A 20,611-nucleotide genomic window follows, 5' to 3' on the forward strand; every position below is an offset into this window, starting at 1 on the left:
GATAACATTACATAATGCTTCAAAGCAGGGGTGTCCAATGTTTTTCAACCGAGGGTCGTATACTAAAAAAAATCAAATATTTTTTAAAATAAATTTTTAAGTATGATTTCAATTTTGTAAAAAGGGTAAAATGTAATTATATATTTTTTACAGTGTTATTATGAATGAAATTTGAAATGATAATATTTATTTTAATCAATTGTTGTTGCTATTTTGGTTTCAAATAATGGTACTGCTGATTATAACAACTCGTGGGACTGGGAAAACAATAAAAGCAATAAAAAAGTACAGTATGTATGCACTATCAATGTGCCGAAAGTGACGTATAAAATATAGACATATTTTGTCAAGGCTCGCGAGATTTGGGGCGCGTGAGCTCTGCGCAATGAGACTTGTAGTGAGTCCGCCATTGCTGAAGCAAGTACTAGTGAATTTGGCTGTCAACAATAAACTTACTGCACCGGGACGCGGAGCTACGAGGTCGAGTGAAAGCTTGTGGACCGCTCCAGTCACCAGTAGTCACCCCGTACCTCACTGGAGAACTTTTTAATGTGAATACAGAGCCCACGGACGAGGCTACCATGTCCAATCTCAGCAGAGGCGGCACCAAGAAAGACACCAAAATGAGGATACGGGCCTTTCCTGTAAGTACGCCGGAGACGATGCTTCGCCTGCCCGCCAGGCGGTGACTCGATCACCGTGGTCTTGGCTGCTTGGCTAAAGGCTAAGAAGCTAACCAGCTGAGCCGTCGATGACTGAACAAACAGTGGCGCCTTGAAACGTCGCAATGCACACACTTATTGTAGTTTATGGTGGCAACATGTATGTATTATTACAAATACGTTGGAAAGTTGAATCAATCACTTTAACGTTTTCTGTGTTAATGGATTCTAAAGCTGTTTAAACGTTAGCTTGTTGGTCAGGTGGGTCGTCGTTGACGCTAATGTTAGCCTGTGACACTTGTTGTTTTGGGTGCTTTGGGCTTTGTCATTTAAACGTCAAACGTCAATACAAATTATTTTAATGTTCACTATTACCGATTATTGTACAATGTAATGTCACCGGCGTAAAGAACAGGCTTTGCTAGAACTTCATCGATGCTAACAATTATTGAGCCTGCTAGCGTAGTTTTGGCATTGCAAATGCAGCAATGAATATTAGAACGTGACTCTTTTTGCATCCGATATTTCAAAATTGTTAACGGTGATGTAGGAATTCTAGGAATCCTCACCGTCCACCTGACACACTCTTTGTCTGCAAGTCATTGGAAGACCTCAAATTCAACTGACCTCATTTTGCATAAAAGAGAAATTCCGCCGTGTAACGGACAGACTGCGCAAGTATATCAAATGTCTCTCTGGTAGTCTGCTAATGATAGCTTGAACCGTGTGACTGTGGCCTTACAGTACCTAGCCGGTGCTACCGGAGGACCTCAACTTGATAAGGGGTGAACCTGTTGATAAGGCCCAGTCATCATACAGACAAACCAGCACCTTGCTTGCCTGCGTTTGGGCTTGTCAACTGGAGTTGGCAATGTTCTTCTTCCCAAAACATATAGTCATATCATGCAAATGTTGACAAACTGCTAATGCGTAAAGCTGTACATACATATTCATAACTATTCAGCTGACATCATGAGTTGTTTATTAATTGGTCATACCGATACAAATCTCAAGATTATAATTGCGCTTGTCAGCTTTCCTGATGGTTTCCTATGAAGGTTAAATGTTTGTTTTATTGCTCTGAAGAAACATAACATTGTACCCCATGCGGTTTCAGGGTCTTGCTGGGGTTTACCCTGGCTGTTAATAATAGCCAATAAACGACTGTGTCAAAAAATAAAATAAAAAAAAACATAATTTCGTCATGTAAAATGTAGTTGTCCGATATAGCCATCACCTTTATTTTCATCCCTAATATTAGAAAATAGACCCTAGTTTTTAAAGGAAAAGTACACTTTAAAAATATATATATATATTGCCCATCATCCACAATCCACAAGCGCGTTCTAAATACATAAAAACAGCTAGAATCTATTTAGACTATAAATCCCAAAAAGAAAACCCTCCCAAAATGCCAAAAATGTTCTATTACATAACTGTCCTGTATAAAAACAAAGCTACAGCGACATTGTTGTTGTAGCAGCTAACACAAAGAACAATTTAGTTCTTCTTAGTGATACATGTAGTGGCGTGAGGCATGGTTCAAAACAATACTAGCTCATATTTATATACTCATATTATAAAGGACATTTATTTATTGGTAAAAAAGTGACTAACTTTTCTCTCCTGGGATGTCAGCCTCTGCACACATTGCTACTAAATCTACACAGTAAAGTTACGGGTAGTTGCGAATTGTACATGACTGGGATATTTATTAAAATTTTAAGAGAATCCTGCCTTAACTTACCTTCCAAACATATCTGCCAACAAATTTTCTTATCGGCCATCAGATTACTGTGGTGACCTAAGCAATTCCTCAAAGCAGATACAAAAAAAAATATCAAATATTTTTTTTATCGCAGTATGTCAGTGTGAGTGTCACATACTTGTATGTAAACATAAAAATAATAGGATTTTAAAACACTGTTGTCCCACCAACCTTGCAGATGACAATGGATGAGAAGTATGTGAACAATATATGGGACCTCCTGAAGAATGCCATCCAGGAGATTCAGAGGAAGAACAACAGTGGGCTGAGCTTTGAGGAACTCTACAGGAACGCCTATACCATGGTGCTCCACAAACATGGAGAAAAGCTTTACACTGGACTGCGGGAGGTTGTGACTGAGCATCTTATCAACAAAGTAAGAACAACACACACGCGCTGTGTAATCACAAATGTTTATAGCTAAAGTGGCTAAGGATTTGTCACATTTTGAGTTACGCTTGTGTAGAACTGTTATTGGAAGTTAAGTGATTGTTGTTAAGCGGTGCATTGAAGAACAAATCAGAGATATCATTGCTCATTACACTTCTGTGTAATCAACACATGCGTGTGTGCGCACAAATATTGTCCTAGAGATTCTAAACACAGTAGAGCAACTGTTGGTTAAGAAACAAGTGGACAATTACAAATGACAATAAGTTCCAGATGTTTCTCTCTGTTTGAATTTGTTGCTTTTCCAGTCACGTTGACAACATTATCTGGTCTTTACTGGTAAAACGGACGATGTTGAGATGCATAAATGTTGTCCATTAAAAGGGCAGGAGCCACATTTAGGGCCATCAGCTAACAACTATGACGCTTGCCCAATACAGTCATCCCTCGTCCACAACATAAACATAAAAAATGTAAATAATTTCTTGACAAATATAACAGCATGAGCTATTTACATTTGGAACTGTACTGGCTGTGTTTGCACAAGTTTGCGAGTGCGTGCACACATGTGAATGCGTTCAAATTTCCCCTCAATATGTAATCTCTTCAACACGACGAGACTCCTTTCCCTTTGACTTCCTGGTTGCTGTGTAGCTGTATTTCTATTGACAAGTTGCAGGCCAGGTTCTTACAAAATGCACCTCTGCTACCTTTTGGCCATTTTTACGACTGCGCCAAATATGCTCTCTTCTATAGTGGAGTTGTGTCATCACCTCTTTTTGCCTCTAGCTCAAAACAAAGGTTGGCAGATCATATCTGTATCTGAGTGTGTTAAGGGATTTAGTAGTTTGAGCACCAGTGATTATTCATCAACTCTCAAGAGTGAGGCAAAAAAGGCAGGTCAGTGTGCCCTTAAAAAAAAAAAGTATGACAGACTGCTGAGTCACACTGCAGTGACTACTATCACACTGCTGTACTATGTCTGACTAGTGGAAGAATATTTTACCAAGTAAAAGGACATGGAAATACAATAGGTGCTGTCACCACCACTGCATAGTGTGTCATCATGTGCCCGCTTAAAAGTGTGTGTGTGTGTGTGTGTGTTGTTTCCCAAAGGTACGAGAAGATGTCCTCAACTCCCTGAACAATAACTTTCTGCAAACCCTAAACCAGGCTTGGAATGACCATCAGACGGCAATGGTGATGATCCGGGACATCCTCATGTACATGGTGAGATGCTGTTGTGTGTTTGTTTGTTTTTTTATGAGCTTCACTGAGTGCCTCAGGACTATCATTCGCTAAGTTATAACACTAAAAACACTCCTCCGTCTCTTTTCTCTCCACTCAGGACCGGGTTTATGTGCAGCAAAATAATGTGGAGAATGTCTACAATTTAGGTCTCATCATCTTTAGGGATCAGGTTGTCCGCTACGGCTGTATCAGAGACCACCTCCGACAAACCCTATTGGACATGATTGCACGTGAAAGGAAGGGCGAGGTGGTGGACAGGTAGTCAATCAAACCCAGATAATATGTTTTAGTGTATTGATTTGATTTTGTTTCAATTGTACAATTTAATCAATTATTCAGTAAAATACATGTGGTCCTTGTTTACAATAGTTACTGTTTTTTTTCTATTTTGTGGATACAAACACTCCTATTATTTCTAATAATGTACAAAAGACTTTTTGTAGTATTGCCAATCTGGTCCGATCCTGTATGATCCTTTTAAAAAAAGAATAATAATAAGTTTTTTTTACAAACATAAATTTGTGGAATTGAATACGGTTATGAAAATAGCTTTTCAAATAATTAAAAATAATGCAACCAAAGTACTGCTGAATTTACTTGATTACACATCAGGATCAACAGTATTGTTTGCCTTTTGTAACACACCTCTATATGCCAGGTCCCTCATCCAATATAAGATAAAATTAGTAGGGATAATTATTTACCATTGTTACAGATCGATTTGTGGTGTGATTTAGAATATACAGGTTTTTTTTTTTTTTTTTAAACTAGTCTCTTCGGCACAATATCAATTTACTGACGGTCCGTAGTATTAACCAGCGGTTAGAACGACACAGCCATCCGGGTACAATGACGAGGAAATACCACTGTACCTATGGAGCCTAATATTCAATGTCCAAAGTTAAAGTAACTTCACCACAGTACACCACGGGCATGTCTGCATGGTAATGTTGCGTTTTCTTCTTTGTGCGGGTGGCGGGAGTCGAGTGGCAACCAGCTTTGGGCATCCCTAATGCAAGCTAACCACAGGGATGAACAGCTTTTTATTATTGTGTTTTATGTCCTTTGTGTGTTGTGCATTTTTAAAAAATGTACGAATGAGGTGCAAACAAGCCAATTTGCATGCCGCGCCAAACTTGCATAACATGAATGAAATGCTATCACCGTGAGAAGGAACGTTTGTGTGGGGAAGTATTTACTCGGCGGACCGTTCTCACTATAAACACTAAACCGCCTCCCACCGAACTATACAGGTTGAAATGGTGATAAACAGTGAAGGTTGGCAACACAGCGGAAAGTGAATAGAAGCTATCAGGGTTAAGCTGGTTTAGCATGCTAGTGTGGTTGCGTGCGTGACTCAGGCTGAATGACTATATCTTCACCGCTTTATGGTAAGGGCCGTTTCACAATGCGGGGTGACAGCCTGCAGGTTCTGTGTGAAGACGGGAAACATATTCATTCTTGTACCCAACTTGTTGTACGGACATTCTCAACACACAGAGGACATACTACCGGCCTTCAAAATAAAAGGGCTGTTTGCCATCTAATTGTGTAAACAAGAGTGGCATAAAAATATCAATATATGCAGTTTGAATTTCCGTAATAACATGGATGGATGGATGGATGGATGGAATTTCCGTAATAACAAGCACAGGCAAATGCTTGGTTGAAGATTTTGTAGCAATGTGTGCAGATGCTGACATCCCATTTGAAAAGTTAGCCAGTTTGTTCCCAATAAATAATTTTTACAAGACTCTGCTGAATTAATCACAATTAATACATCCCAAAGATATCAACCAACCCTAATTTAGGTTTAAGTTATGATTTACACAAAACTTGTATTACAGAATTCGATTGTAAGCGAGGACCACCTGCAATAGCCATTTTAATATTTACCTTTTAAAATTTGTGACTGTGTTTAATCATGTTTTGTTGTTCATCTAAATCAGGGGCGCCATCAGAAATGCGTGCCAAATGTTGATGATCCTCGGCCTTGAAGGCCGATCCGTTTATGAAGAGGACTTTGAAGCACCTTTCTTGGAAATGTCTGCAGAATTTTTCCAGGTCTGTGAAGTGGAATTTACACTCTTAATTGTTGATATAGATACATTTGAAATACTTTTACACATACCGCCATTTTATTCTCAAAATACACTCAACAAAAATATAAAGTCAACACAAAGTCTCCTAATAAATATGCAAATCACATATATTGTAGCATCACTAGATTGTTTTGTGTGTTTAGTAAACCAATAGCGCAAAACACCCAAATGGCCCTTACATTTTTCAATTTTTAAGCAGCTGTTAAATATAGACACCCCTTAATTTGGAAAAACTTCATCACTCCATTTTCTATTCCGCTTATCCTTTAATTTTAAGTTTCAAATCACAAACATATACAATAGTTTGTAGGGGGGAAAAAAATCTTAATTTCTTGTGTCTTTTAGATGGAGAGCCAGAAGTTCCTTGCAGAAAATAGTGCAAGTGTGTACATAAAGAAGGTGGAAGCCAGGATTAATGAGGAGATTGAGCGGGTGATCCACTGTCTGGATAAATCTACAGAGGAGCCCATTGTCAAGGTAGTGGAGAGGGAGCTCATATCCAAGCACATGAAGACAATTGTAGAGATGGAGAATTCTGGTCTGGTCCACATGCTCAAGAATGGAAAGACGGATGGTAAGTGTGCTTTAACACATGTAGTTTCTCTGGTTGAAATGTAAACACCAAGAATGTTTGCTGTAGTGAGTGAATTAGCAACATAGCCTTTATTGATGATTTTGTAAAGATATCTGAATTATTGACCAGGCTTTAAGTGCACTTTCAGCAGATGTCTTGAGCAAATTGTCCTTCTTTACACAGTGCTGCTTGCAGATGACTAGCTCACCACATATACACTGAACCAATCTGTTAGCCAAATGTTGCTACGGCACCATTCTGTCGTCTACCTTGTTTCATTCAGAAAAAAAAACGAACATTATGTACACAACAAGCAATGCATCCACACTAGAAATTGACTTCTAACATATGTGGCCTTATACATGTCAATCCACAGACCTGGCGTGTATGTACAAGCTGTTCAGTCGCGTTCCCAATGGACTGAAGACCATGTGTGAGTGTATGAGCTCCTACCTTCGGGAGCAAGGCAAGGCTCTTGTGTCAGAGGAGGGAGAAGGAAAAAACCCTGTGGACTACATCCAGGTACTCCCAACCAGCTATGCTATGACACCATCACTCCACACTTGCATCCTTAAACAGGGTTCTTGCGCAAATATGTAAAAGTATGGAATTTGATTGTATACATTTTCAGGTCTGGAAACTGAAGTATGGAAAATTTGAGAGGGAGTGAGAGCCAGGAAAAATGTGTAAACAAACATACCAGAAAGTCGAATGAGATTGAAACATGAGTGATCACACACGTTGGCATAGGATAGGCTTTTATTTTGTCATGACAGTACGCCATGATCAAATACATATAGCGAAAATCCTGTCGAGTATTTAGTTAGTTGATAAATCTGAAGCTTGTTTTGATTAATTGGATTCATCACTGTTTTCTGAAGTGGAAGCTGATTTGGGTGATTATCTTGTATTGCCCAAAGTGCATAGATAATATAATAGGTAATATGGGATGACTAAATAAAAAAAAAAATCACATTTCAGAGGTTGAAATCGGACGATATTTTCATTTTTAAATGAAAAAAATAGTAAAAAATAGTTGTCAAGGTCAGTCCTAGTAAATACTATACAATTTGGGTTAAAATTTGCCCTGTCAAGATAAATTGTTTTTTATATTTATAATACAGTGAGCGCAGTTATGACTTGTGATGGATCACACAGGCAGAAGGAACTGATTCTTGCATTTTGTGGTTATGAAAGAAGAGTTTTTTTGTTCATGCTTACTTCTGCGTGCCAGTGCAGCATCATAACGCTTCTCTAAACCTCTAAAACACAGTGTAACTGCTCTAACCTCCCCTTCCCTCGCCTTTGTGGTCTCAGAACATTATGGTCACAGACTCTCACTGCACTATTTTCTTTAAATGCTTTTGGAGGTTTCCGTAATTCTTATTGTAATTTTCTCTCATGCTAACTGTGACTGTAGGTGTAAATGTATTCATCTATTTCTCGTGCAAACTGCCACTCATCAGCTTCCCATCTCCCTGCCACCTTCCCACAGGGCTTACTGGACCTCAAGTTGCGTTTTGACCGGTTCCTCCAGGAGTCTTTCAACAATGACCGTCTCTTTAAACAAACTATCGCTGGTGACTTCGAGTACTTCCTTAACCTCAACTCGCGCTCGCCTGAGTACCTCTCACTTTTCATTGACGACAAATTAAAGAAAGGAGTAAAAGGGGTGAGTTGATTTGGATATCACTGCAACTTTCGATGTATGTTATTATTTTTGGAAACACCCGTACAATCGTTTATTCTCTTTTAGCTGACAGAGCAGGAGGTGGAGTCCATACTGGACAAGGCTATGGTGCTGTTTCGCTTCATGCAGGAAAAGGATGTGTTTGAGAGGTACTACAAGCAACATCTGGCCCGCAGGCTGCTCACCAACAAGAGTGTCTCAGATGACTCTGAGAAGAACATGATCTCAAAGCTTAAGGTGTGTGACTAAACCCTGCAAGAATAATTTCTTCTTTAAAAATTGTTTTTATTTAACATGCATATTGCCCAGGTAAATCAAATGTGAGTGTGAGTGGTTTCTTTGTTGATATGATCCCTGTAATTGAGTGCAATAATCCATTATTCTCATGCCATTGCCTGTGTAACAATTCTTAATGTAATCCTTTTGGGTCTCCATTCCTCAGACTGAGTGTGGCTGTCAGTTCACCTCTAAACTGGAAGGCATGTTCCGAGATATGAGCATCTCAAACACCACTATGGATGAGTTTAGACAACACCTGCAGACAACTGGGGTGAGCACACACAGCATGCCACAATTCAGTCTGTAATGGGCACGCTGTCCATCCATAATCGCTGAGCAGATGAATCACTGCTGTCTAATTAGCATGAATACATTGAGCTTTGTCAAACAGGTTCTGTTTGTTTTTTTCATTTTAGGTTTGCAGTTGGCAAAAGCTCAGTTTAAATCTGCTGTTTTTGTTGCCATGGCAAAATTTGTATTTTTAAAAATTGTTCTACATGGTGAAATTTAGCGTAATGTACATTGCTTATGTAAGGATTTTTGGCTCTTGGGTCCCTAGTGCAAACCGGTATCTCTCCACCAAACACTCCTACTTTTCACATTTTTTACATCCACATGATGGTGCTGTCACCTGTATAAAAGTACCCCTCCCCCCTTTCAGGTGTCTCTTGGAGGTGTTGATCTCACTGTGAGAGTGTTGACAACAGGTTACTGGCCAACACAGTCCGCAACACCCAAGTGCAACATCCCCCCTTCACCTCGACATGCATTTGAAGTCTTCAGAAGGTGAGTCATGCATACATCCATTTTCTTCCATATATCCAGGTCACAGGGGCAGCAGTCTCAGTCGGGTGCACCAAGGCATTCTTAGGCCCTTTCCGAGACATACTCCCAACATTAGTTTAGCTATTGTAATTTTATTTATTAAATTTCATGTATGCTGTATGTCAAGCATGTATAGCATATTTGACAATAAAGTTGACTTTGACATAGCGAGATCTCACCATCAAGGAGGTGGTTGCATTACTGCGGGTGCTGCGCCGTTTCTCATGTTGATGTCACAGGCCGTCCTTCCTTCACTCGTGAACAAGATCCCGAGATAGTTGAACTCCTCCACTAAGGACAAAGACCTAACTGCCAACCCGAAAGGTGCATTCTACCCTTTTCCGGCAGAGTACCCCATCATGGCCTTAGATTTGGAGGTGCTTAGTCTCATCCCAGAAGCCTCACACTCGGCCACAAACATCCAAACGCCAAAGGTCAGAGCTGGATGATGACATCAGGACCATAGGAGAGATGAGATCCTAAGGTTACCGAAGTGCACATAGAAAATGAATCCATAAATTTAATCTGGGAGGGGCAGCCTTGGTGGAGGTCAACGTTGATCATCAACAGGCTGGACTTACTCCTGGCAATGTGACCCAGACTGCTGCTCAGGTTGTAAAAGGGAATGGCATGAATGGCACGTAGAAGCTATGAACTCTCTCTCCTGGAAGAGAGTTCCACAGGAACACGGTCCAATGCCTTTTCCAAGTCCACAAAGCAAGTCCACAAATGGACCGGTCGGCCACATTCCCGTGCACCCTCGCGTACCCTTGCAAGTGTGGAGAGCTGACCCAATGTTCCTCGACCGGGTCTAAAACCCACATTGCACTTCCTGTAGCTGTGGTTGTACCCTTCTCTCCAACACAGTGGAAGAGACTTTTTCCAGGGAGGCTGATTACTGTGAACACCGTGTAGTTGGAACACACTCCCCAGTCACCTTTCTTGAAAACGGGAGACAACCCACCCTGTTCTGCCAGTACAGAGGTGCTGTTCCCTGGTTGATCCTGCACAGGGACCTGTGCAGTTAAACTGTGAATGGCGACTGGCTCATTAAATCAGTCCATGCATTGTTAAAGAGATGTGAGGCTATAGATGTAGGGGCACATGACATCTTCTTTGTTCTTTATCTGAACACATTTGTGCAACCTGGCGCACTGAGGCTTGATCTTTACCCACAGTGGCTCACATGATCGTTTTTGAATATTGTTCTACAGTTGTATGAAAAAGTTTGGCCAACCCTGATAATTTCAAGATTTTCCTTTTTTAATAAATCATTGGTTGTTCGAATCAGCAATTTCAGTTAAATACTGTATATCATTTTACAGAATTTACAGAAAGTGTGCAATAATTACTATAAGTTTAGGCAGCCCAACATAAAAATTACATCAATATTTAGTAGATTGTGCCCAAACTTTTTCATACGACTGTATATAAATATTCCATTATCTTTGCATATAGTGAGTATATACCACCGGTGGAGTAAAGGAGATTTCATAAAGCCCCACAGACTATTCTTAGATGGTAACCTTCTACAACCCCATTCTCCATTTTGTAGATTTTATCTTGGCAAGCACAGTGGCAGACAACTAACACTGCAGCACCACATGGGCTCTGCAGACCTCAACGCCACCTTCTACGGTCCCATTAAAAAGGTATGTGACATTTTCAACTTAGAATGGGCATAGTAATCCATTGATAAGTTATTAATAATTTAATAATTAATCAATGGTGTACAAGTGCTCATTAATCGCATCACACAATCGAGGCAAATTGGAGTGTACTACTCAGCTGCAACCAGCAGGGGTGCTGTTGATTTAGTCTCAAGCAGTCAGTGGTCACAGGAAGAGCATGTCAGCTGTGGCGTGAGTCAAATCCTTGCCAACCTCCATTCTGATCAATAACACACAGACACCAAAAAAGAAGGTACATAGATGCAAAAGAGTTTCAGCAGCTTAGTATAGTTTTTTTGTAAAATTTCATATTCTTGTATGAAACATGTTGAGGACAATTACATGACATCCACTTTCATTCATGTGTTTCATGTGGCTGTAACTGTGATCATGCAATATTTCTACATCTTCGATCAGAGGAATCCAAATGTAATTTTATACATTTCTTGCTGGATCGAGTGATTAAAAAAATATATGTTTATACGCACACACAAATATTTTATTGTTGCTGAAGTGATCAGAGTTGTTGTGTGACCAGGAGGACGGGTCAGAGGTTGGAGTCGGGGGAGCTCAAGTAACCGGTTCCAACACTCGGAAGCACATCCTGCAGGTGTCCACCTTCCAGATGACCATCCTCATGCTTTTCAACAACAGAGAGAAGTCTACCTTTGAGGTACTGAATTGTCCTTGCTGGTTTCACAGTCACGTGTTATCAATGACCGACTTATGCTATACTTGCATATAGATTACTGACTTATGCTATATTTGCACCCTGCAGGAGATCCAACAGGAGACCGATATCCCAGAGAGGGAGCTGGTCCGAGCACTGCAGTCTTTGGCCTGTGGGAAGCCCACCCAAAGAGTCCTTACCAAGGAGCCCAAGTCCAAGGAGATTGAGAATGGTCATGTGTTTACAGTCAATGACCAGTTTACCTCCAAACTGCACCGGGTGAAAATCCAGACAGGTACACCAATAACTCTCACGGAACGGTTCTCACTCACATGGGTTGCGTACCATTTGTCTTTCCTTATAAAGCACTGAGACCAAACACAGAGTGAAGGTCATCCGGTGTCATTCACATGGATTTACTGCGAGAATTCCCTGCATGTGTTCCTGTTCACATCCATGTGTACATGCAGTTGTTGTATGCTTCCCGTTATCTAAAGATGTTCCAATAATGACGTGATTTCAAAAGTTGTTCATTTGTCACCGCATTCAATGAAGACCCTTACCTTTTTTAATTGTGCACCCCCAGTGGCTGCTAAGCAAGGAGAGTCCGACCCAGAGAGGAAGGAGACTCGACAGAAAGTGGACGATGACAGGAAGCATGAGATTGAAGCTGCTATTGTTCGCATCATGAAGTCTAGGAAGAAGATGCAGCACAACGTCTTAGTAGCAGAGGTGAGTTGGCCCCAAGTTGCAGACCGTTGTTTGTCATGACATTTTAGAAGGGAATGCACTGTGTCCAACCTTGTATTCACTGGTTTTGTGTGTTCGCTCCACAGGTCACACAGCAGTTGCGAGCACGATTCCTCCCCAGTCCTGTAGTCATCAAGAAACGTATTGAAGGACTCATTGAGAGGGAATATTTGGCACGAACGCCAGAGGACCGCAAAGTGTACACCTATGTAGCGTAAAAGATGTGAATTCAGAGCACCGTAGAGGCGGGAGAAACAGCGAGCCTTGTTTTTGTGGACTGCTATGCGTTTGAAATGAACTTGGAAGTGCTCTCGTCGTTGATTCTGGGATACACTGGGAAGTTTAACTTTTCTTCCATAAAAAATGTTAGGAAAAAAAAAATCATGCAAAAGACGGGGAAGTTTTCTAGCAATATTAGACTTCTGCTAACAGAAATGACCGGAATGGGGGGGGGCGGTCTAGTTTTGTACAAAATGATGTTTCTTGTGGCCTTTGGGGAGAATTGGGAGAGACTGACCAAAAGGTTGAAGGAGCGTTGCTGGGTGGTTATGAAGCTGACATGCGGCTACAGAGAGAGACTTAAGAAGACATTAGAATTCACACCCCTGTTTTAATTGTTGACGTCTGTGTTATGTTTGTGTTATGTGGCACAACTATGGCTGTACAGACACTCTTGGCCCTTTCCCCTCTCTTAAGATTTGAAATTGAACAAAGAGGGCAAAGTGTTACCTGGGACAGACTCGGCTTACAGCAATCAAAAATACACTTAAAGTACTTGGGGAACCTTGACGAGTGCTTAATTTATGTTGCAATTTTTTTTCCTGTTTTTTCGGGTGCTTAATGCCTGCAGTTCATTAATTGCACCTCCTATACCGTCTTAATGACATTCTCGGATAGAATATTTTTCCCGGGTTTGTGCTCGTGGTCCGAGATTAAAGTAAGAAAACCTCTCACCACGCTATCGGCAACAAGATCCACCAAGGGAATAAGATAACCACAACAATGACGTTTCGGCCCATGATTACATTTTACTCAGGCCTGTATGAGTGACCACAAGATGACAGCCTCGCTCTTGAATGGCTCGTTCCCCTGTGGTGCAGGTTTCAATGAGGATTTGTTTTGTTCCTTCTTGGTTGCATTTCGAATGGGTGGAACCTGACTAGCACCGTGTTCTAATGTGTACAAATTGTAAAATAATTATTGTACTCACTGCGAAGGTGGATTGTACAGGGCCTTGTTTTCATCATAATAAATGTAGAATAAAACGGATGTTCTCTCGATGCTCTTCCAAGCACCACAAATGTAAGGGCATTTGCCTCGCCGGGCCGTAAATTAAACGTAATTACCGCCAGCCACACTCAAAACATCTGCATGCATTTAAAAACGCTTTTTCAGACAATGTCGCAGTGTTTGGTTTTTAAGTGGTCGCATACTTTACGCATCATCATATGCATCGCTTGTAAGAGTTATGTTTAAATAGCACTTACTCTTGAATTTCACTTCATTAAATTGAAAACATGAACAACGAATATCTTCTACAATGCAGTGTATATAGTTGCCATAATGTACTTCATGTGATACTACTAATTTTAGGCCAGAACTGCTGATACCAATACTTTTTGCTTGAATATTTCATTTTCAAGGTCATTGATTTTGTCTTTTTAATTTGCTAATCGTGATTATAACCAGAATTAAACAGCATAAAGATATGATCCGGAAGGTTTTTGTGAGCACATTTATTTGTAATAATATATCAACACAATACAAGACAATTATTCTCTTATTACAGACATTTGTTTGATCAAAATAAACAAGCAAAAACTACGATTGGTTCTCTTTGCAAAAGTATTCCTGTGTCTCTGACTTCAACAATGTAGCAATATGAACAAGACAACAAAAACATATTTGTGAAAATAGACGACAAAAAAATGCATATTTAATCAGGTTACCTTCGATCCGAGCCTGAGTGTCAATAATATCGATATTGGGATCGAACATCCCGCTCAACCAAACTGCCGTTTTAAAATGTCACTGCAACAAGTTAAGTTTTTGATACATGACTTTTCTGTGTTTGTGTGTTAATTTCTAAAAGTGTAACACAACCCCCTCCAAAAAGCGAGCTAAAACTGATGCGTAATGCTCTTAGTGAAGTCTTAACAAACAATGGTGTTAGCTTGAAGGCTTCCAGTCCACTTTTCAATCTGTGCAGGCCGTCTGGACTCTTTTGTGTCGTCACATTGTTCCACGCACGCCATCTGCTCCGCTTATTACTGGCGGCTTTACACTTAAATACTCCCACTGCCTCCTTTCGCCCATCCTGGAGTAACGCTACATCGAAGGGTGTTTGTTTTTGCTAACCATGGAAGGTAATAATATGACAGTGTGTATATTTTAGCATAACTGTATTTTGTTGCCTGGTGACGTCATCGTCCCACTTCGCGGTACTACTTTTTTTTTTGGAGCTCCTTGGCCGTGGGGCTGAAGTTATCCGGGATGCTCTCCTTCAACCCTCCAACACTCCACATTGACACTCCGTCCACCCGTGAAACGTGTTTACAAGAGCGGTGCCCTTAAAGACAGAAGATGAAAACGCCGTGGACTCAGGAGCGGAAACCGCGGAGTGAGTCAAACGCCGCTCGTGGTTAGCTTCAAGTTAGCCTCAGGCTAATGGCAGCAACAAGCTAACTCCGCCGTTTGACTGCAGCCGAAGTAGAAAGTAACTTATTCAACCTCATTCACTTTACTCGTAACATTTTCAAGTTTTTATCTCGTGTAAGTTCTCGTGTGTGTTTCTCGTCATATCATGCGTTTACTTATTTAAATTTACAACCTCCTGATAGCTAACAATCCGTTGTCATGGCGACACAACCAAAGAGGCAGGTGTCAAGACCACCACCGCAAGATGGAGACAGATGTTGCTGTATTTCGGATAATCCCATTCTGAAACACTTTATGTTCTTTTTATGTTTCAGATCGGACTCCAGCAGGATGTCAACATCAGGCAGTAAGTCTTCCTTTTAAAAGCTAACATACTACTGTTTATAATAATCATTCGTGCTCTTTTTTTTATTGGCCTGCGGCACAACTAAATTTCAGGCTTAGAGACGTGGAGAAAATAGAGCCAAAAAGCACAATGTAAAGACAAAAATTCCATGTACCTTTCATTGTGTCCTGTAGCTGCGGTCCATGAGTATGAAAGGCTTAAAGTTGTACTTAATTTTCCAAGCAGGAATTTGACTTAATGTGGTCCAACACTAATGGTAATGGTTGTATTTCATTTGAACATGCATCAGATTACAATTGAGTGCATCCCATAATCAGTTCACAGTTCCACATGTCCAAAAGGAGTAGAAAGAAGCAAAGCTTATTAAATCCTACCCCTCCATCTGGTACTTTTACAATCGGTAACTGTTACATTTGTTCACTTCCTGCTTTCCTAATATAGTTTTTTTTTGTCACGTACTGAAGTAGGAGGTGATATGAGCATCCAATGACATAATGGATACCATAGTAAGTGTCAATATAGTGATATATATAGCACATCATGACTGGTTCAAGACTCTTCATCCTTGTATTTAGCAAACATCAAATGCTTGTATTATTATTAATCTGATACCAAACTGAATTAAGTAGTAATCTACCTAACAAACATGTATACCAACTAAAATACACCCGATATCTTATGAAAAAATAGAGTTTTTAAGAAGGTCCACACATACTCTCGTTACAGAGTGTGCACGCTCGCTGTCAGATTTTTTGAAATCACTAAAAAAAACAGCTTTTGTAACATTGCTATAAATATATATCGATGTATAGAAGAGCGCTATATGAAATTGGGTCTACAAGAACAAGTCAAGATTTTAACATCACTTTTAAGAAAAGTACAATGAAAAAATATGACAATACATTGCAATCTTTCATTCATTTTCTACCCTGAACTGGTGGCCAGCCAATCACAGGGCACATATAGACAAACAACCATTCACACTCACATTCATACCTATGGACAATTTGGAGTCGCCAATTAACCTAGCATGTTTTTGGAATGTGGGAGGAAACCGGAGTACCCGGAGAAAACCCACGCATGCACGAGGAGAACATGCAAACTCTACACAGAGATGGCCGCGGGTGGGATTGAACCCGGGTACCTTAGCTGTGAGGTCTGCACGCTAACCACTTGAACACCATGCACCCCATATTGCAATCTATTCATTTAATTTCTACTACGTTACAGTCTTCACTCTGTGTGTATGCTAGCAGCCCCGCCTTCACCCACTGAGACAAAGAGACCCTATGAATGACAAAAAGGGCTCACATTGCTCATGCAGTTTATCTATGGAACATTTTTTTTTAGCCTTTTTACAAAATTAAAAAAATATTTAAAATATACCAAAGTCGGATGCGTTCATTGGCCACTTTATTGAGTACAATAGTGAATCCAATTATCTCAATCCAATTATTAATTTTTTCCTAATTGTTGTTGAACCCCAGTTGAGCTCATCAGCAGGCGTCTCCGTCAGCAGCAGCAGCATCAGCAGCGTGTCCTCGTTATGAACTTGCATCTCTTGGCCAATCCCGGAGACTCTCTGCTGCTGCAGCACAGTCTGGATCGTCTTCTCCGCTGGCTCTGCCCGAGCCTTCACATCTTCCATGTGTCTGAGAGGGCTTCACCTCATCGAGGATGTTCTCACCTCTGCCCCGTAGCTGGTAGGGATCATCAAATGGTTAACCGGGTACAGGCGTTGTTTGTGACATTCACTCTTTATCGGTTCTGCTTCCGCAGGCTACCCTTCTGTGGCCATCACTTTCTTTCTCCATGAGGCTTACGGAGAAGAGCGGATCCTCAAAGTCCTGGACTTCTTCCAGCGGCCGCCCTGGCAGTACAACCATACGGAGAGCTGCAGCAGCAGGACGGGCGGGATCCACATTTCTTCCAGCAGCTCGCCCATGAATGCCCTGCTGCGGCCATACCTCCTCCCCAGCCGAGACTTCTATAGCCTGGGTGCGGGGATGCCCGTTTGGGGGGTCCGACCCGTGCACTGCGGTGGCGAGATCCTCCGTGTGACGCTGTACAGCGGCTACGACAACTACGAGGATGCCGTACGCTTCTACGAGACGGTGCTGCAGCAACAGGCAGAGGAGCAGAAGACCGGTTTCTGCTGGTTTACGTTGCATACTGGTAAGTTTCCAGTCTTCATCCGTTTCACGACATCCTCTTGTCCCACGGAAACTGGCAAACTGACCGATATTATCCCCACGCAGAACCTGGTCTTTGCCTGCAGCTCGCATTGAAACAGTTGTCAGCGGGCGTCCGAGTGGAGCCGTGTAGCTCCGCTGTGCTGCAGTTTAGCGTGGACGAAATCGGCCAGCTTGTCCCTCTGATGCCCAACCCGTGTACTCCAATCAGCAATTCACGCTGGCAGACCGAAGACCTGGATGGAAACAAGGTTCTCTTCCAGGTACCACTATACCTTTATTGTCATCACACTCGTGTGGAATTCAGTTATGAATGCTAAATCATCAAGAACTCATTTAGACCCGTCGGACATGACACAAGAAGTTTAAACTAAATGTACACAAACAAATCTGCCATCATAGGGAAAGTATTCATTCTATCCAAGGTATTTCACTTTAATGGATACTTTGAGTCAGTACATTTTATTTGTATAGCGCTTTTCAAAATACTCAAAAGACACTTTACAGAAGAATGGAGTTGAATAAAAGCAAGTAAACAGAGTAAAAGATACATTAAAATACAACATTCATTCGTTTATACACAGTTAAAAGATTAGTAAAAGCGGGGGGGGGGGGGGCAGAGCAGTCAGATATAAAAAGTTAGATATTAAAAACAGATTTAAAGAGGTGGGTTTTTAGTTGTTTTTTTGAAACTGGGACGGTCAGGGCAAGCACGGAGTGAATGGGGCAAAGAGTTCCAGAGGGTTTGGGGGCAGCGATGGAGAAGGCTCCGTCTCCCCAGGTTATAAAAAAAATAAATAATAAATAAATACTCGGTAATACCAATCGTGACTTCAAACGCTAAGACAGTGATGATGTGTTTATGTGCCGTCAGTCACATGACCTACAATCTGTCAAAAAGCATCCGTATGTCGAATGCGTGTACGTTAATGCTCCAAGGTAGTCACTTAACGTGCTAGCAATCTCATTAACTCCTAATCCCGCCCCCTTCCCTTCTGGCGCCGTAGGTGAAGACCCCAGCTCAACCTCAGCGACCTCTGACCTGTGCCTTCCCACTGAGCTGCCCCGCTGTGTCTCCTCGAGCAATGCAGCTGAAGACAACAGGCCACGCCCCGTGCAAGTCACCCAGTAACCTCATTGGTCCTCCAGGCTGGCCCAATCACAGACAGGGTAATGTTTTTACACTTTATTGTATGAAATATAGGGGCGGAACGGCGGTCTAGTGGTTAGCGCGCAGACCTCACAGCTAGGAGACCAGGGTTCAATTCCACCCTCGGCCATCTCTGTGTGGAGTTTGCATGTTCTCCCCGTGCATGCGTGGGTTTTCTCCGGGTACTCCGGTTGTGCCCTGTGATTGGCTGGCCACCAGTCCAGGGTGTACCCCGCCTCTCGCCCAAAGACAGCTGGGATAGGCTCCAGTAACCCCCGCGACCCTCATGAGGAAAAAGCGGTAGAAAATGAATGAATGAATGTATGAAATCTATATCATATTATTATTCTTATATGAGGTGTGCATAATTTTGAGATTGTTTTTCCGTGCATGCAGGACTCAGATCTCGCAGTGAGCCGACTCTGGAGAAGCTCCACATCGGCCGAGGTGGCGCCGAGAGCCAAGGCTCGGGTAGCTGCTGCAGCACTCCTCCTGGTAGCTCTTGCTACTCATCCCAGCGCAGCAGCCCCGCCCCGCCTCCAGCCGCCAATCAGCCCGACTCCCCTCTGCGGCCCTCCATCACCCGGTCGCTTTCCCAGCTACTGCTGGAGGAGGAGGACGAGGACGGGGAAACCAACGTGGACACGGGAATCGCTGTGTCACCTCGCTCGGACATAACGGTCAAGGCCGCGATGACGCGGTCTTCTTCTGTGGAGCTTTTGAACTCAAGGTTTGGAGCCTCGGCCAAGGAAGCGAGCCCCCCCGGTTGCTCCGAGGATGCGACACGCACGGCTGGACTTAGATGCTGCAACATACAGACCGACAGGACCGGGACGCCGTCATCACGCACAAACATCGAGGAACAAGTGGATGAGTTCTTTATCTAAGGAGACCATCTGAGGTTTAACACAAGGCAGGAAAAGGACCCTCGGGTAACATGTTCCACTTTTAACTACTCGTATTCCGTAACCAGGAGATGCCACGCAAACAGGCTTGTGTAAAATTCCACATTTGGAATTTCAGTTCATCTCACTTGAAGAATTAGAATTTGAAATGAATTGGCTGCACCACACAGGAAGTACAGGAAGTGGATTCATAGCAATTCAGAGAACGTCCTTATCGCTAAGTAACAGGAAGAATGTTATCTTCATCATTTGAAGGTTAGAATACATCAATGAACTCCTGTACTTAAAATAAAAATTGCAATTTCATAATTTTAATTTCATTCATTCATTTTCTACCGCTTTTCCTCATGAGGGTCACAGGAGTGCTGCTGGAGCCTATCCCAGCTGTCTTTGGGCGAGGTGGACTGGTGGCCAGCCAATCACAGGGCACATATAGACAAACAACCATTCACACTCACATTCATACCTATGGACAATTTGGAGTCGCTAATTAACCTAGCATGTTTTTGGAATGTGGGAGGAAACCGGAGTACCCGGAGAAAACCCACGCAAAACACCACCCAGAGATTGCCGAGGGTGGAATTGAACACTGGTCTTCTATCTGTGAGGTCTGCACGCTAACTAATTTTAATTTAAAGTTCCAATTCAGGGTGGCACGGCGGTCTAATGGTTAGCACGCAGACCTCACAGCTAGGAGACCAGGGTTCAATACCACCCTCTGCCATCTTT

At 42.0% G+C, this 20,611-nt stretch overlaps 2 protein-coding genes across 2 annotated transcripts; both read left to right on the plus strand.

The window, feature by feature from the left end:
• The first annotated feature begins 376 nt into the window (after nucleotides 1-376).
• Nucleotides 377-13,900, plus strand: cul3b (cullin 3b). Its single transcript, XM_058080352.1, has 16 exons — nucleotides 377-644; nucleotides 2,609-2,806; nucleotides 3,937-4,050; nucleotides 4,169-4,329; nucleotides 6,021-6,135; nucleotides 6,519-6,747; nucleotides 7,124-7,269; nucleotides 8,243-8,419; nucleotides 8,504-8,674; nucleotides 8,880-8,987; nucleotides 9,378-9,502; nucleotides 11,097-11,193; nucleotides 11,750-11,884; nucleotides 11,990-12,176; nucleotides 12,468-12,613; nucleotides 12,718-13,900. Exons 1-16 carry the CDS (start codon nucleotides 582-584, stop codon nucleotides 12,847-12,849), a joined length of 2,304 nt encoding a protein of 767 aa, XP_057936335.1. The 5' UTR covers nucleotides 377-581; the 3' UTR covers nucleotides 12,850-13,900.
• Nucleotides 13,901-15,186: 1,286 nt separating this feature from the next.
• Nucleotides 15,187-20,245, plus strand: LOC131134763 (protein FAM124B; the record flags this gene model as incomplete). Its single annotated transcript, XM_058080353.1, has 7 exons — nucleotides 15,187-15,251; nucleotides 15,604-15,635; nucleotides 17,123-17,338; nucleotides 17,415-17,810; nucleotides 17,894-18,090; nucleotides 18,835-18,997; nucleotides 19,374-20,245. Coding segments are annotated over 7 exons (1,560 nt in total), but the record flags the coding sequence as incomplete, so codon positions are not given.
• Between the last annotated feature and the right edge of the window lie 366 nt (nucleotides 20,246-20,611).

The sequence above is a fragment of the Doryrhamphus excisus genome, chromosome 8 (assembly GCF_030265055.1).
Source record: "Doryrhamphus excisus isolate RoL2022-K1 chromosome 8, RoL_Dexc_1.0, whole genome shotgun sequence".
Classification (NCBI taxonomy): Eukaryota; Metazoa; Chordata; class Actinopteri; order Syngnathiformes; family Syngnathidae; genus Doryrhamphus; species Doryrhamphus excisus.

What these genes read in the sequence shown, in the direction of transcription:
- cul3b (XM_058080352.1), top strand. Translation starts at nt 582, where the DNA reads ATGTCCAATCTCAGCAGAGGCGGCACCAAGAAAGACACCAAAATGAGG. An exon ending in GAGAGAAGTCTACCTTTGAG is followed by an intron (nt 11,885 to 11,989) that starts GTACTGAATTGT and finishes TGCACCCTGCAG; the next exon opens with GAGATCCAACAGGAGACCGA. An exon ending in CCGGGTGAAAATCCAGACAG is followed by an intron (nt 12,177 to 12,467) that starts GTACACCAATAA and finishes GTGCACCCCCAG; the next exon opens with TGGCTGCTAAGCAAGGAGAG.